The sequence below is a fragment of the Gordionus sp. m RMFG-2023 genome, chromosome 1 (assembly GCF_954871325.1).
Source record: "Gordionus sp. m RMFG-2023 chromosome 1, tfGorSpeb1-WG-v2, whole genome shotgun sequence".
Lineage (NCBI taxonomy): Eukaryota > Metazoa > Nematomorpha > Gordioida > Chordodea > Parachordodidae > Gordionus > Gordionus sp. m RMFG-2023.
The window spans coordinates 92,966,731-92,984,539 of record NC_088775.1 but is presented as its reverse complement, the minus strand read 5'-3'; the positions used below and the strand labels follow the sequence as shown (position 1 = coordinate 92,984,539).

General features: G+C 28.8%; 1 protein-coding gene across 1 annotated transcript; it reads right to left on the bottom strand.

Annotated features, from left to right (window-relative positions):
• Window positions 1–4,013: 4,013 nt before the first annotated feature.
• Window positions 4,014–17,488, bottom strand: LOC135922690 (sialin-like). The gene is made up of 11 exons (XM_065457120.1): window positions 17,248–17,488; window positions 9,249–9,448; window positions 8,690–8,920; window positions 8,486–8,573; window positions 7,629–7,724; window positions 6,741–6,868; window positions 6,293–6,439; window positions 5,910–6,039; window positions 5,565–5,720; window positions 4,560–4,645; window positions 4,014–4,352 (listed from the first exon to the last, which is right to left on the bottom strand). Exons 1-11 carry the CDS (start codon window positions 17,273–17,275, stop codon window positions 4,083–4,085), a joined length of 1,560 nt encoding a protein of 519 aa, XP_065313192.1. The 5' UTR covers window positions 17,276–17,488; the 3' UTR covers window positions 4,014–4,082.
• Window positions 17,489–17,809: the final 321 nt, after the last annotated feature.

The window sequence follows — 17,809 nt, the reverse complement described above, 5'->3', positions numbered from 1 at the left end:
AAATTGATCATATTTAAATTTATTTAATTAGTATTAATTAAGCTTCAACTGTTAATGCTAAGATGATATTTAGTAATTAAGAGCGATATTGATATTCCATCTTTAACCACAGAACCTGTTAGCAAGTATGGCATAAGTAGAAAATATAATTTGTATTGTATAAATCTAATCTATAAATTAAAATAAATAATATAGTTTATTAATAATTTTTAAATCGACTAATTAAAATATTAAATTTGCTAATTTACATGAATTAATAAATTGATCATATTTAAATTTATTTAATTAGTATTAATTAAGCTTCAACTGTTAATGCTAAGATGATATTTAGTAATTAAGAGCGATATTGATATTCCATCTTTAACCACAGAACCTGTTAGCAAGTATGGCATAAGTAGAAAATATAATTTGTAATATTGTATAAATCTATTCTATAAATTAAAATAAAATGAATAATATAGTTTATTAATAATTTTTAAATCGAGTAATTAAAATATTAAATTTGTTAATTTATATTAATAACTTGATCATATTTAAATTTATTTAATTAGTATTAATTAAGCTTCAACTGTTAATGCTAAGATGATATTTAGTAATTAAGAGCGATATTGATATTCCATCTTTAACCACAGAACCTGTTAGCAAGTATGGCATAAGTAGAAATTATAATTTGTATTGTATAAATCTAATCTATAAATTAAAATAAATAATATAGTTTATTAATAATTTTTAAATCGACTAATTAAAATATAAAATTTGTTAATTTACATGAATTAATAAATAAATTGATCATATTTAAATTTATTTAATTAGTATTAATTAAGCTTCAACTGTTAATGCTAAGATGATATTTAGTAATTAAGAGCGATATTGATATTCCATCTTTAATCACAGAACCTGTTAGCAAGTATGACATAAGTAGAAAATATAATTTGTAATATTGTATAAATCTATTCTATAAATTAAAATAAAATGAATAATATAGTTTATTAATAATTTTTAAATCGAGTAATTAAAATATTAAATTTGTTAATTTATATTAATAACTTGATCATATTTAAATTTATTTAATTAGTATTAATTAAGCTTCAACTGTTAATGCTAAGATGATATTTAGTAATTAAGAGCGATATTGATATTCCATCTTTAACCACAGAACCTGTTAGCAAGTATGGCATAAGTAGAAATTATAATTTGTATTGTATAAATCTAATCTATAAATTAAAATAAATAATATAGTTTATTAATAATTTTTAAATCGACTAATTAAAATATTAAATTTGTTAATTTACATGAATTAATAAATTGATCATATTTAAATTTATTTAATTAGTATTAATTAAGCTTCAACTGTTAATGCTAAGATGATATTTAGTAATTAAGAGCGATATTGATATTCCATCTTTAATCACAGAACCTGTTAGCAAGTATGACATAAGTAGAAAATATAATTTGTAATATTGTATAAATCTATTCTATAAATTAAAATAAAATGAATAATATAGTTTATTAATAATTTTTAAATCGAGTAATTAAAATATTAAATTTGTTAATTTATATTAATAACTTGATCATATTTAAATTTATTTAATTAGTATTAATTAAGCTTCAACTGTTAATGCTAAGATGATATTTAGTAATTAAGAGCGATATTGATATTCCATCTTTAACCACAGAACCTGTTAGCAAGTATGGCATAAGTAGAAAATATAATTTGTAATATTGTATAAATCTAATCTATAAATTAAAATAAATAATATAGTTTATTAATAATTTTTAAATCGACTAATTAAAATATTAAATTTGTTAATTTACATGAATTAATAAATAAATTGATCATATTTAAATTTATTTAATTAGTATTAATTAAGCTTCAACTGTTAATGCTAAGATGATATTTAGTAATTAAGAGCGATATTGATATTCCATCTTTAATCACAGAACCTGTTAGCAAGTATGACATAAGTAGAAAATATAATTTGTAATATTGTATAAATCTATTCTATAAATTAAAATAAAATGAATAATATAGTTTATTAATAATTTTTAAATCGAGTAATTAAAATATTAAATTTGTTAATTTATATTAATAACTTGATCATATTTAAATTTATTTAATTAGTATTAATTAAGCTTCAACTGTTAATGCTAAGATGATATTTAGTAATTAAGAGCGATATTGATATTCCATCTTTAACCACAGAACCTGTTAGCAAGTATGGCATAAGTAGAAATTATAATTTGTATTGTATAAATCTAATCTATAAATTAAAATAAATAATATAGTTTATTAATAATTTTTAAATCGACTAATTAAAATATAAAATTTGTTAATTTACATGAATTAATAAATTGATCATATTTAAATTTATTTAATTAGTATTAATTAAGCTTCAACTGTTAATGCTAAGATGATATTTAGTAATTAAGAGCGATATTGATATTCCATCTTTAACCACAGAACCTGTTAGCAAGTATGACATAAGTAGAAAATATAATTTGTAATATTGTATAAATCTATTCTATAAATTAAAATAAAATGAATAATATAGTATATTAATAATTTTTAAATCGAGTAATTAAAATATTAAATTTGTTAATTTATATTAATTAATTAATAAATGGGTTATTTTTATTTAAATTAGGGTTAATTTAAGCTTCAACTGTTAATGCTAAGATGATATTTAGTAATTAAGAGTGATATTGATATTCCATCTTTAACCACAGGACCTGTTAGCAAGATGACATAAGTAGAAAATATAATTTATAATATTGTATTAAATCTAACCTAAAAATTAAAATAGCCACTAGTTTAATAGAAATGTAGATGGTTTTTTTTTTATTAATTTTTAAATAATAAAAATCTAATCTAAATAATAATACTTAATAGAATTATAATAGAAATCGTTCCAGAGAGACATTCAAAAAAATGTTTTTGCTTCAGGGGGTACCCAGCCTAATTCCGAAAGATTTTTCCCGAAAAGTCCAACCCGAAATATTAACGAATCGTTTCTTGCAAGAATTTTAAAATGTATCAATTTGACCTGACTATGATATCTTATTTAAAAATTTAAACCCGACCCGAAATTAAAAACCGGCCCCGCCCGAAACCCGGTCGAGCCGATTTGTTGATCTCTAATTCAGAGCACACTCTATACTTATTATCGAAAAATTTGCAAATCAAAAAGAGGTACAAACTGTCGTCTCCATAAAATAATTTTACAATATAAATTCGAATGATAGATTATTTTATCTGTGTTAGAAACTTAACAATCTAATCTCCTTTCATATATTTTTATTCGAATAAAACCTCTCGTTAAATCACCAAAAGTGGAGATGGGACAATTAAGCATTTCAGTTACATCAAATTTTCGAAAAATCGACAAAAAAAATAGGCATTTGATAAATTTTATTAGTAATAATTTTAATTTATACTATTAAATAATAAAAAAATTCTATATTTATTATTATAATGAACATATTATGCGAATTTAATTGTTTAGACTAAAAAAGCACAAATTTTTAATTTCTAAATTACATCATCAATCCCATTAAATATACAAATATTTGCATAAAATATTATAAGAAAAAAAAGGGTAAAAATTTAATATTACAATATATGACTCTTATAAATTTTTTTTAAAAATTGGCCAAAAATCTACATTCCTATGGGAGTGTCCTAAGAGTTCAATTTCAAAAATGTCGCAATTTATATACATATCAAATAAAATAAAATCGTATTCCCTTTGGCAGGTAGATAGAACTTCAAAATTCTAAAATAATGATTTTTCATTTTGAGAAATATGGAGTTTTAAAGTAAATAAATATTTGATTATATTTTATAAATGATGTATATTTTACTTACAAAGACAAAAGAAAATTGACATGACTAGAATAATATAAAATATAGAAGGACGAGTATTTTTTGTTAAAATTCATGAGGAAAAAGGGTGAATTTTTTTATTTAAAAATGTTTATATTTAAAACTTAATAATTAAACAAAATAATAATAATTTTCCGAATTTTTTTGTCACCCTACATACACGAAAGCAGCTTCCGTTTCTTTTCTCCCCTTCCCGCATCTACAAATTCCGCAACTCGGTGTCGTTATCGCTCGGGGAAGACGTGGTACTCACCGGAGCGTAGCCTTTAGCCCCAGGTCCGACGGTAATCTCCGGATTGCCTTTTTTGGTGAGGGCACCGGGCTTGGTGTTAGGAGACACGTTTCTGTCCTTAGGGGCCCTGGCCCAAGACTGCTCCTCGCCCGATATGAAGAAGAAGTAAAACACGGCTCCAGCAATGTAAACCATGGCAGCTATGAAGAATACTATGCGCCAGTGTTCGGCATCTGACTGAGATATAAAAACAAAAAAAAAAATAAAAAAAATCACAATATGGCTGTCCTTCATGGCATTTAAGATTTCGGAACGGAAAATTTTTTTCTAGGTCATAGGAATCAGAACCGGAAGTCCGGCACCCGTCAGATTTGGAAGCGAATCCTTTTTAGCCCGGGTTCTAAACTCGGGCAATATATTCATTCATTCGTATTATATAATTACGTGCACTCTGGTAATGGCGGCGGCCACGGACGGGGCAACGGCACCCGGGATAGTTGCTATAGTGTTAGTCAGGCTCATCAACATTCCTTTTACAAAAAAAAAATGGCGTAAATGGTTAAGTTCGTTTAGTTTGGATTATTATTAAATTAAATAAATAAAATAATTAAAACACTTTTTTTGAACTGGCAAGACAGTATGTAGCAAACAGCTGATTTTTAGGCTTATAATATTTCAGTCGTAACATCGAAATTCAGTTCAAGTTCGGCCCATAGCTTATCCAAATAAATTAAGCGGGGTTCATTAGAAAATCCTGCATTTTGATGTGCCAATATACGAGGGAAAGATAGTTAGAGACCCTCAAAATCAATTATATGGGAAGGGGGGCCAAGCCAGCACTCCACTTGCTAAAAAAAAATATGAATAGGCCTGGTTTGCCATGGCCTAAATTTTTTTATCATAATAAATGAAATTCTTTCTAATTTTTTTTAAAAAAGTGTTTAGTAGAGCTACAAAAGATAACAAATCTTTTTTAAAAAAAGGTCTTTTTTTAACCACTGCTAATCTCAAAATCTGTCAGTACTTGAATGTTAAATATTTAGGATCCGATGTCCTACTAATGAATATTCTCTGTGTACAAAATTTTATCTAGAAAGTAAAAGGATTATAGGGCTGAAAGATTATCGAATTTGTTATGAAAATTGCCCAATCATAAACATTAATCTATTAAATTTTTGAATATTCAGCAATTAAACGATAATTTTTTTAATTTATATGTTTTATTCTATCTTATTTCTGTTCATCCCAAAATAAGATACAGAAATTTTTCACGAATGAGCCCGGTCAGGGTACCAGCCCTGCCAGATTCCATATTCTGAGAAACCTTAGAATCCCGTTCGCAGTAATAATCAAAATGCATGTTAGAAAACGCTAACACGAATCGAGCGAAAATGATATTTATATTCCATGTAAAAAAACGCTAGAAAAAAAGTAATACTATATATTAACCGGCAAAAGGAGGAGCTATATCCAAATGGCTCACGAAAAACCCGACATGAGCCATACCTGTAAATCCCACGCCTATCGTTAAGAGACTTATAGCAAGCGGAACGTTGCATTCGACGTAACCTACACCTATGAGAAAGCAAGCCGGGATAACTAAACCTAAAAATAAGGAACGCATCGGAAAAATAGGCGTATAAAAAAAAATGGATTTTTTTTTTGTTTCCTCTCGATTCTTTTCCTTATTTATTCCCTTCAATTCATTTATTTTTTTCTTCGCATTCATTTCTTTATCCATTTATATCTCCTTTTCCTCCATCACGTAAAATTAAGAAGGCGTTATAATATTACCACAAGTATTAAATATCCTTCTAACGAGAGTGATGCTCATCCCCTTCTTGGTTAGAAAATCCGCGGCAGCTCCCGATAAGCCTATCATGGCCCACTGCGCTAAAAATGGCAAAGCGCTATAAAGTCCGTTCTAATGTTGTTTTTTTTTAAAATATATAACAAATATATCGATATAATTTTCCTATTGGATTAGCGAAGTTCTGACCGTGAATCACGTGACTTCCGGAAAAATCTCCCGTTCTTGCCCGATCGCCTTCCTTAGCTCAAAAATCGTTTAGGTCATGAATATAAAAAAAAATTGATGCATTTCTCAAAAAAAAATCTTGGTTTAAAAATTTTAATGTTTTTAAAATTTTTTTAAAAAAAAAAAAATTGTTCTTAACTGATTCCACGTTCAAATTCAAGACGTCCCTAAAGAACTTTGGCAAGATGGTTATCATGGTGTAAAATCCCCAATTGTAGCTAAAATGAGCGGCGGCTATGGCCCAGAAGCGAATGGAACCGAAGATCTTCAGCCAAGGAATGGGTAGCTTATATTATGTACACGTATAAAGATATTTATTTATTTATTCACTAATATTTTACAAAACGAAGGAGCAATTCTATCAAAAATTTGCGAAAAACGAGAAAATTTTATGTAAAAAAAAAAATTTTGAGTTAGGCTTTCCAACGTTCGCCCGGGTCGAACAAAACCGAACCGAACCCGAAAACCGTACCATTAACCGATGTAAGAAAATTTTTTTTAAAAGGGGAGGGGGTTAAACTGGCTCACCGATTTTAAATTACAAATAAAAATTAATTTTTAGAAAAATCGAAAAGGAAAAAAAAAACCTTTTCGTCCTGATACGATATATTTTCTTGCAGATATGCCAGTTCCGCCTTGGAGATGCGGGGATGTTTAGCGGGCGTTTCGTAAACGAAAAATTGCCAAAAGATGTACCATATGCATCCCAGCAACCCTTCGTAACATAATTATGTTAGGCTCAATTATTTTCATGTAAAATCAAGTGAAGGTGGCGTCGCTAAAACTTATCATCCAAACTTTGGCCATCTCTAAAATACGGTTTAGCCGAGTTTTTTGGGCAGCCTCTCGAATTTGAATCGGGGCCTACTGAAACGGTTTTTTTACGTCAGTTTTAAGGCTAAAACTTAGCGGGTTTGTATTAAATGGCCAGAAGTTACGGTTTAAACTAACCGTGGTCGGTTAAAACTGTTCCACAGTTCAGTTTTTTTTTAAAAAAAACGTAGTAATCGGTTGCAATTAGATCGGTTTTTAAACTTAAATCGAATCTAGTCATTTAAAAAAAAATAGTTATATCACTACAATTTTAGGGTAAGCGTGGCGAGACCTATCTTATTTGTAAAATACCGAGTAGCTATAAAAGGTAGGAACCGATTTGGTTCTAGCCGATCTGAACTCAAATCATGGATAAATTTATTATTCTTAGAAAATAAGTCAGGGTTCAAGGAGTCACCCTTAGAGTTAGCGTATATTCAGAAAAAAATGTTTCTTGGACTCCTCGTCATCTTTTAAAAAAAAACAAATCTAGCTTATCGCCACTCGCTACTGAAGAGTTGTACAGGATACAACTATCCGTTATTTTATCCGCCAAAAATGCGGTTAGGTCCGCCGTATTTGATTTGTATAGTTAATTCCCAAACCCTATCTTGTTGGATAAAATAGATTTTTCAAATTTTAATGAACGGAAATTCTTTTACCCATAACGTAGAAGACCGATGGCCATCCGCCGGCAAATCCGTGTTGACAGAGCCAACCCGAGAGCGGATACGCTATAACGTTACCCATAGGAGCTCCTATAATTACACAAAAAAAGATCGATTTTATTTCTCCCTTCCGTGTTTTAAAGGAACATTTTCACTCCACCCGGCCGATGCCGATACTATCCGGCCAATCCAAATCGAGTTTAAATTGAAATGTGACTTCGGGGAAAATTTTTCAAGTATTTTTATCTTATATGTTTATCTATCTTAACACTGATAAGAGATTGGTGGCTTTAATGATTGGGGTATAGCGTTAGGGTTAATTAAATATCTTTATATCGCTTAGTGGTAGGACTTTAGAGTTGTAATAGGGTTAGGGTTATTTAAATTTTCTCTATATAAGTAAGTCGTAAGCCTTTAGAAAGTGGTATACTGGTTTAATGTTGTGTTAAAAATTTTAAGTGTCTAAAACCGGAAATGATCATAAAAATCGAATCGGTATTTTTTTTTAATGAATAGTTTTATAGGAATAAATAAATTAAATATGCGAATTTTTCATGTTGAGCCGGAAAACAAATTATGGAAGGATATGGGATTTTTGATCCATTAATCAATAGTAATTTTATTTTTGTATTTAAAATAAATTATTTAAGACCCGAAAAAACGTTTATTCCAAAAACAAAATGGGCATAACATAGCATAAAATAAACATCTTCGAGATATCGTTATAACCCCATCTTGTCACGGTTAACTGGAAATTACAGAGGGGTTATTCGTTAGGGTTAAACTGAAACTTTAATAATTAAACTACTACTTACCCGTTAATATCACGCATATAAAAATGTAATACTGACCCGCGTAAGTGAAGGCGACCAATTTACTTCTCTCTTGAGGCGGAGCCCATTTAGCCCACAAGGCGTGCATGGCGGGAAAGGTCACACCCTTTTTTGTTTTAAAAAAAAATATAAAAGGGATTGGTTAATAAGTTTCGACCAATCACATTGTTTGGTTGGGGAACTTGAAAAAAAAAATAAAAAAACGTAATATATTTATTTCACCTCTCCCAATCCTTCCAGCACCCTGAGAACGAGAAGGCCGTATGGACTCATGCGGGCCGCCATCGCGGTGAAGAGGGTTAAAAAGGCGGTCCAGAATACCCCGAGACCTAGGGTATACTTCGCGCTATAAGAGGCTAACCATCCGCCAGGAATTTGGGTGAATATGTAGCCGTAAAAAAAACCGGCTAAAATATAACCCTGTATCAAGCTGTCCCAATTGAATTCTCCTAGCTTCGTTTATCAAAAGAGTAAAGTCAAAGTATTAGACAGTTATAACGGTCTCTCGTCAAAAGTAAATGATTTAAAGTTGGTAAATAAGCATACAACACTCTTTTTTTTTTACATTTTATGATTAACCGATTTTGCCAAAGTGTATTCCGGTATGTGTAGAATACACCTACCCTGCAAATTTCAGATGATTTGATAATCATTGGTAATAGGTACATAATACCGAAACATAATTCTCGCAAAAAATAAGGCCCCCTTCCATATGTTCGCACTTTTAAAAAATGGCGAATATAGAAAGATGCGAAATCAAAATAAAAAAAAAATAGCTAACCTTTATATCGGGTCTAACTTTTTGTGTCACGTGAGCTGTTTCCTTCACCTTGCATTTGGAAATTTTGTGGGAATCTTTTGCGTGGGTGCTGTTGCTCATCGCTACGATGGCCACGCTGAGGTTAGCCCTCAAGGCGTAAACGGTAACAAACCCTAGGAACCCTATGAGGGCTAAAGTGTGACGAGCTGATAGGCTCCATTCTAAATAAACAAAAAAAAAGAAGATACTTTTCAAATGTATCTGGACAATAGATACATGGCCTAAAAGAAGATTTAAATATTGTTCGAGTAGTAATTTTAGTAAGCAAAAAAAAATATGGTAAATACAAAATAGAAATTTCTAGACTAAATTCTAGAGAAAATTCGATCTTGGGGTTGGCCGCTCAAGGCAAGTTCCAACCAATCACGATTCAGAAGAGCTCGCGAGGACAGGGGGGGGGAGGGTGGTTATAATTTATTATAAATATAAAAAAAATTTGCTTCTAGGAGTTGTCTTGATTATTTTTATTATAAAATTCGATGTTAAATAAGCGTTAAAAAAAATGCTGTGTTGTAGTTGTAAATCTAAATTACCAGAGTAGTTACGAGAACAGGAATCTAGAAAATCCAGCAAAAAAATCTATTTCCGGGAAAGTGATTAGAAAATCTCCCAAGAAATGTAACCTTCCTTCCCCTCTCCTCCCCTAAGTTTACCATTCTGAATTTTTGTTGGTACAAAAATTGATAATTAATCAAAAAAAAAATGGAATTCTTCTTAGAGATATTGGACTAGAAAAAAATGATTCGAGTTCCTTGATTTGTCCCGATTCTAAGAGTCACAGATCCTGATTCAAAACTTTATCTATGGAATGAATCGCACAAGATTTTTTAAACAATATCCGGTTTCTATACATTTTAAACGGGAGAGGGGGATTCTCTTTTCTTTCAAGAGAAGATTAGATTATTTTTTTTTCCAGTGTTTCGACTTCCATTTCCAAATTCTGATTATTTTCCTTTACAATTTTTTTTTAAATTAAAAACCAAAAGGTAAAAAAAAAAAAAAATTACTAGACGGGGATGAGTGGCCATGCCCTTATCTCGAAAAGGAATATTTACGCGAGACATTTTTTTTTTAAACTGTAATTGTAGGATCTCGAGGAGACCTAACAACAAAAGGTGCACATAAAAAAAATTGTAAACAGGGCCCGATTAAGATTTTTAGCTAAAATAAGAGATTTGAGCGAATAGATGTTCCAAGCGTTTCTGCCTAACTATAAGCAAAAATCTTTAGAGGGGTTTACATAAGGTTATACGCGTTAATCACCTTAAAGGACAAAGCGGGTAATTTGGTAATAGCGGTTGGTAAAACCTCCACGTAAAACTGACACTGCGCGGCCTCCTCTTTCAGCAGTTTCTGTTAGCGCCACAATTTTTAGTCAAACTGGATAAATCTTAATCCTTTTAGGGCTCTAAGACTAGTCTTCAGCATGCTAAGCCTTCTATGGGGTAAGCATGAAATGCTCTTATAATATGGTGATCGCGAAGTTAAGAAAGTTCGTTCTGTATAATAGAAGAGCAGATTGTAGTGAGTCTAATTAAACTTGGTCATGTTGTACATACAAACACAGTTGGCCTTGATGCCATGGATCTTTCTACGAGCGAGTCAGAAATCATATGGGCATCGAGCTCACTAAAACTATCTTGCTGAACTTGAGTGTCAACTCTCAGTTACAAATTTCGTCACTTGAGAATCAAAGATGAGGAAGAATTTGGAAAACAAAGTAATGGGCGTTATTTTTAAAATCTACATAAAAAAACGTGGGAAGATGTGTTGTTAAATATTTCGAAAAAATAATACGTTTCGCGAATTTCGCGCTGAAACAAGAGGAAGGGAAATCTCCTTATCACACCACGAGGTATTCGATACAATTCCACTGGTAGATATATTTCAGATGTGCGTGTGTACAACTGAATGGGCTACGGTAATTTTTAAAATAAAATCTTAAATTAACCCAAATTTTTGAGATGAATTTCATATGACTTTGAAGCAATCAAACCCACGAAACAAGATAAAAATGATCGTTTAAAATTATAAAAATAGGAATATCAAGCAGGCATTCGTATATTCCGAAATAGCAAGCTGACCTGATTGATAGTGTCAAAAAGGTTTGACGATAAGTGACAAATGCATTCGAAGATGTCATTATTCTCATCCTTCCTGCATTAATTAAACTAGTGGATATGGAAGTATCTGTATCTTCTGTTGGATCTCGTAGTTCTTTATAAATGGCCTAGGAGAAAAGGGAAATGCCATTGGTTGGTATACCATGAATATGGCATATATGTATTATGCTGAAGGAAAAAAAAGTGGATTAATATTTTTAACTAATCAAATTTTTTAATGAGATTATTTATAATATTAATTATTTTATATATATAGTTATATTTTTATGATTTCTAATAAAAATAAAATTCTTATATATAAATACCTTACCTTCATTTGCTATATTTTTATATAAAATTATATACTATATATATAGCCTAGCATCTTTTTATATGACATATTCCTACATATATATATATTTAAAGAAAGAAAGAAAGAAAGATTAGAGACATTTCAGACAATAATCCCATAAACCCATAATTTTATATTTAGAAATTTTCCATATATTACATATGAATTATGACTCAAAGGTTAGCAAGCGAAATTGTCTACGATTCACATGAGATAGGTAATACCGAACGTGATGGAATATACTATTTCAAAAAAAAAAAATAATACATCGACGCTAACATATTACGCATATAAAATACGAACATAATAAAAGATTATCGTAATAAATAAAATGGCTGCCCACACAGTTGTGTAAATTCCGCTCCTTCCCAAAATTCACTCAGCTGATTAAGGCCACAGACGCTACTCGAAAAAAAAACCCCAATTTTTTTTTTTCTGGTAGGATAAAGTTACGACCGCTACCTGATACACTAAATAAAATCAATTTTGTTCGGAAAAATTTTAAACTTAGAATAATATTTCTTTCTAATATGGTTAAAAAAAAACAACTATTCACAACACCCCCCCCCCTTTCCGGATTCAGTGGAAAGGAGTATTCGTCATTGGGAATTCTTAATCTTTAAGCGTAGAGAACCGATTAGGAGCGGAAAAGGCGGACGTTTGATTTTGTGATTATTAATATACTAGTTGATAATCCGTCAAGAGTGACTGGAACAATGAAATCTTGTACTATATGAAATTTTTATTTAGCGTAAAATATATGATATTGTAATCAAATATGTAGTGTAGCGTAGATATTGATAAAATTGGTATTGTGTGTCATTGCCAGAGTTCAAATATTGTCGTTGAGATAAAAAAATTTTTATAATGGCATATTTTGGGGTGGTGATATGGGATAAATGTTTATTTTTCGATTTGGCTAAATGTAATAATTATTTAGGGATTAGAGAGGGAGGTTAATTTTCTGGCATGGGAAGCTATCGATCAGAGTTGTTAAAAGATACTTTTTAAATGGATCTAGATACAGATATATCGTCTAAAATAATATCTAGATACTTGTATCTAGATCCTTTAACAACTCTGATATCGATAAATAGGTATTCGATACTATTCGCAGTGTTCCCATATCTTGTGGTTGATATTTAAAAAAAAATTTTTTATTGCCATATTTTGGGGATGGTAAATAATTTACATTATTTGTAATTATCTAACAAGTAATGTAAAAATAATTTTATAAAAATTAATAAAATATTTACTTCGATTGAATGTAAAATAAATACTTAAAGCTAAAATTAATGTTTAATTTGCTATTTTTTAAAAATTAATAATATTCATTTTTTTACCATAATTTGAGTTGATGTTAGTATTCTTTTTTAATATAACACAAATATGATCTAAATTATATAAATTAATTGGAAAAATAAATGTTAATAGCAAAATAATAACGTATATAAGAAAATATAGAAGGTGGCTGAGTGGGAAGAACGTTTGCCTTTAAAAACGTTATAAGTCATAGGTTCGAATCGCGTGATGAACAAAAAATTTTCTGAAAATTTAACATTATGAGCAGAGTTGTTAAAAGATACTTTTTAAATGGATCTAGATACAGATACATCGTCTAAAATAATATCTAGATACAGATATTTTAATCAAAAATCTATCTAGATACAGATAGAGATACCACATTTTAATATCTAGATACTTGTATCTAGATCCTTTAACAACTCTGATTATGAGATACATAGTCTCCATCCGTTTATTTAACATTAAGAAGATAGAGAAGTTGATAGGAAAAATAAAATTTAACATTCAAGATTATACGAAAACTTCTTGATTACGGTAATTTATATTATAGATTATTTGTTAGAATTGCATTTTTTTTTAAAAATTTTTAACAAACTTGATTGATTAGAATAAATTTAAATAATTTAAAGAATCAGCAGTAATTTAATATCTATTTTACATTTTTGAAACTCCAAGCCTATACTATATATCTTTTCACTTAAATATCATTTCGATCAAATTCAATATATTAAAACCGATATTAAAATATTGATTTTAAAATGACTAATTATATTCGATTTTTTTTTTAAAAAAATCGGAGTGATTTTAATCAAATCGATTTTTAGTCGATTCTTACTATGGAATAGTGAATGACACGATTAAAGCCGATTTTAAAAACGGTCAACTCGATATTTAAGCCAGTTGAAATTTCGCTAATTGGTGATACAAACCTTCCTGCAATCTACGAATGAAAATCTTCAGGCTGGTGTTAGATCTTTCTGGATAAAATATTGGAGTTAGCCGTTTTTTTAAAAAAAAAATTATTATCGAACTTTATCATCATCGTCTAGAAGGCGACTACAAATAAAGATTTTGATTTATTTTTTATCTGAATATTAAGTAACTCCTAGCACGAACAAATACTTACTGAGTAATTCAAGAGATTTCTAGTTCAGCCAAAAGATGGCGCTCAAATTTCTACCGGAAGTTATACATAAATTTCTGAATCTGAATCTAATAAAAGATTTAAAATTTCCAGAATAAAGCAAAAATCTTCAAATGAGCATTTTAAAGATTTTGTTTATAAATATACTTGGAATTTTGGGAATAAATTGATCAAAAAGCCTGCTTAAAGGATTCTCAAAAAAAAATGAAGGTAAAAAATAATTTTTGAAGATTTTTTTATTGATTTAGATCAGTCTGCGAAACCCTGACTTAAGCTAAATTTATAACCCAATCAAATTGCATTCATTCCAATCGTATGAGTGTCAAAAATGGCTTCTCATTGGTCGATTTGTCAAGGATTGACCCGTCATACTAATTATGACAATAAAAATAAATTCTCAATATTCCCCCCCCCCACTTCGTAAAAAGTGTCCAAGGAAGTGGAGAACGCCATTTTCTTCCTAGATTACTGATATTATCGCGAAAAAATACCAAATGTCAATCAAGTTGGAAATACGAAAATGTTTATATTTACTGTATGCTGGAATAAATAATCAATTTAATGACATATAACAATGCCTAAGACAGACGACGCATTAATTAAAAGTTTACATCGACGAAAAACAGCTGGGGACGCCATTTTAATTTTAAACGAGACCAATTAAGCTTTATTAAAGCATTGCCTGATCATCAAGATAATAGGGAAGAAACGAGTTAACAATTTAATAGTTTTTCTTAACCAAAATGGCGGGTCCAGCTGATTTGCATTTTGACGACGCTGTCAGCATTATGCCATTTATAAATATTCTGGAGAAATAAATAGGTCTAATATTTATTCATTTAGGCTAATTTTGAACAAAATAAATTATTTGAAAAATTAAATATAAATACATATGAATTTTCTAATCTTTCTCCATTCATTTTTTTTTTCTATTCAATTTTAAAACTATTTTTTTTTTATTTGTTTTTTCCCTCTCTATTTATTAATTTATTATTATTTTTATTTAAAAAAAAGGTTAAAATAATAAGAAAATAAAGTCATGTATGTCTATAAGAATTATTTTATATAACTTTATATATATATGTCTTAATTTTATATTCAAAAGTTGATAGAAAATATTTATATGTCGCATTTATTTTTAATAAGAATTTTTTTTAGTCAAATATTGTCCCCTTTGGCGACAAAAAACTTAATAATGTCAAAAATTGTCCCATAAAAAAAATTCCAAATTTTTTAAAAAAAAAGAACGAATACACGTAAATCTTATAAAAAAAATTAAAATTCAATTTCTAAGAACTATAATTATAGGGCTGTGTCCAAAATGTTTTTTTTTAAAAAAAATTCGCAAAGTTTCAAAATTTTTGAAATTTATCAAATATTTCATGTTTTTGGACATGTTTTTATCTTTTATATTTAAAATGGCTTATTAATTTATTTTTCATTTATAAAAGTTTAGAAAGGTGGCGAAATTTAATTGAAAAGTAAAAAAAAAAAATTTTAAAAATCTATTTTTTTTTATGTTTACTTTTGTTATTGGGGTCGTATTCACCCTCCCTATAACTCTGTCCGGCGTTATATGGGGTCTTAGCTGATTGGAGTAAAGGATAAGCTTCTTTGGAATTATCCGGGATTTTGGACGTATCCCGTTCGGGAACAAGATCATTCGACATTTATTTTATTCAATAAGCTAGCGAGTCAAAAACCCGAAATATCGATTATAGATTTGGAGATTAATAAAAAAAATAAATCGATACTTTTTTTTTTCTTCCTAATATTGTCCTTTTTTTTTGTTATGACAAATCAATTATTTGAAAATAAAAGGTGGTAAAAAAAAAAAATTGAGAATACAAAAAAGGAAATAAATCGCACAAAGATATATTGATTTTGCTATAAATAATTTAATTATTATAATCTAAACCAGGAATAATGATGGATTCATTCAGATATCGATAAAAAATTTTTAAAAAATGTTTTTTTGAGGTGAAATAATATTATTAATTTTAATAATATCGATATTTATTCCTATAAAAAAAACAAATCAATTAGTTTTGAGGGTATTTTAAAACCTCAATCTTGAAATGATTGATTTAAAAAAAACTTTTTCTATTTTATTTGGGGAAGTATTGGAAGAGATAAGGTGGGAGGGGAGAGGGGGGGGGGGGTGCTGAGAATATTTTTTTATAATTTTATAAAAATTAAAGAGCCAAAAAAAAAATTTTGGCGAATCATCTGACGCGATCTCCATAAAATTCATTCGTTCCTTTTCATTTAAAAAAATTTTTTTTTTATTATTATTAATTAATTTTCCCGCCAAAAAAAAAATAATTATTAATTAATTATTTCCGTAAAGATTTTTCGCGGATTTTTTATAGGAAGAAGCCATGTGCATAAAACGATTTATATAAACAGGATGGTATTTTAAAAATCATTGATTTTTTTTAAAATTATAAAAAAATCTAATTATAAAAAAATCGATAAATTTAAAAATTTTTTTATTCAAATTAATATTCCGTGTCAAATCAAGGCAGAAAACCGGAAATAAGAAGGGATAGAGATGAGTCATGATTTCCTTTTTTCTTTCTCCTTAGATATTCTACCGAGTACTAATTCTAAATATTCTGAATAGAGCACCATAATAAAAAGTAGCCATAAAAAAAATACCACACATGTTTTTCTTTTAAAAAAATAATAGAATTGATTTTGATGTACGGTTGATAGACACCTTTCAAATTCCTATCATTTTTTTTTTGTTGTCGTAGTCTAAAAAAAAAATCGCGTTCCATTTAGAAAAGTTATTTATAATCCCTAGACGAGCTAGGGGAGAGGCAGCCGTCATTCATTATTTTTTTATCATCCCAATTTACCGCCACTTCCCCCCCCCAGCTAACCCTCCCCCACTATAAATCATTATGCCACTAATTTCAGCCCCCCCCCGCCATTTTCTTAATTTTTGTTTATTAATCAGGTGGACATTGTCGGAAGCGGAAGTTGCAAAATAAAACGCGGGAAATTTATAGATTTCAAAATTTTATATATATTTTAAAAAAATGTATTTACTTGCATCTACTTCGCGGCGTTCCTTCATAATTTAGAAAATAAATTGACCGAAATTTTGTAATTTCTCGCTTCTCGAGATTGGATGTGTGATCGAATGGAACGAGATGTGACAGGTTAAAATCTCGAATGGTATTCTTTAATAGCTATAATGGGAGATAAATATTTATTTATAATTTTAATATAATAATTATGCAATTTTCCATTAAATACAATAAAAAGAAAGATATAAAAATTGAATGTAATTTATTATAAGAAGATGACTAAATTTTTTTTTTGTAGACCTAGACATATTTTAATATTTATTATAACATGAATTTAATAAATATACTTCTTATTTTTTAATAAAACTTTTTAATGTAAACACATACAAAATATTATAATTTTTATTTTTTTAATATAAGAAGGCCTTTGTTCAAATCCAAATCAATATAATAATAATAATTTTAAATCGAACCAAGCCAGGAGGACTAGTGGAATTGGAATTACATCGTAGATTAAGAGTCATTCCCCGGAAAAGAAAAAAATCCCCAAATCTTAATCTTATCTTATCTGGCACGAATAA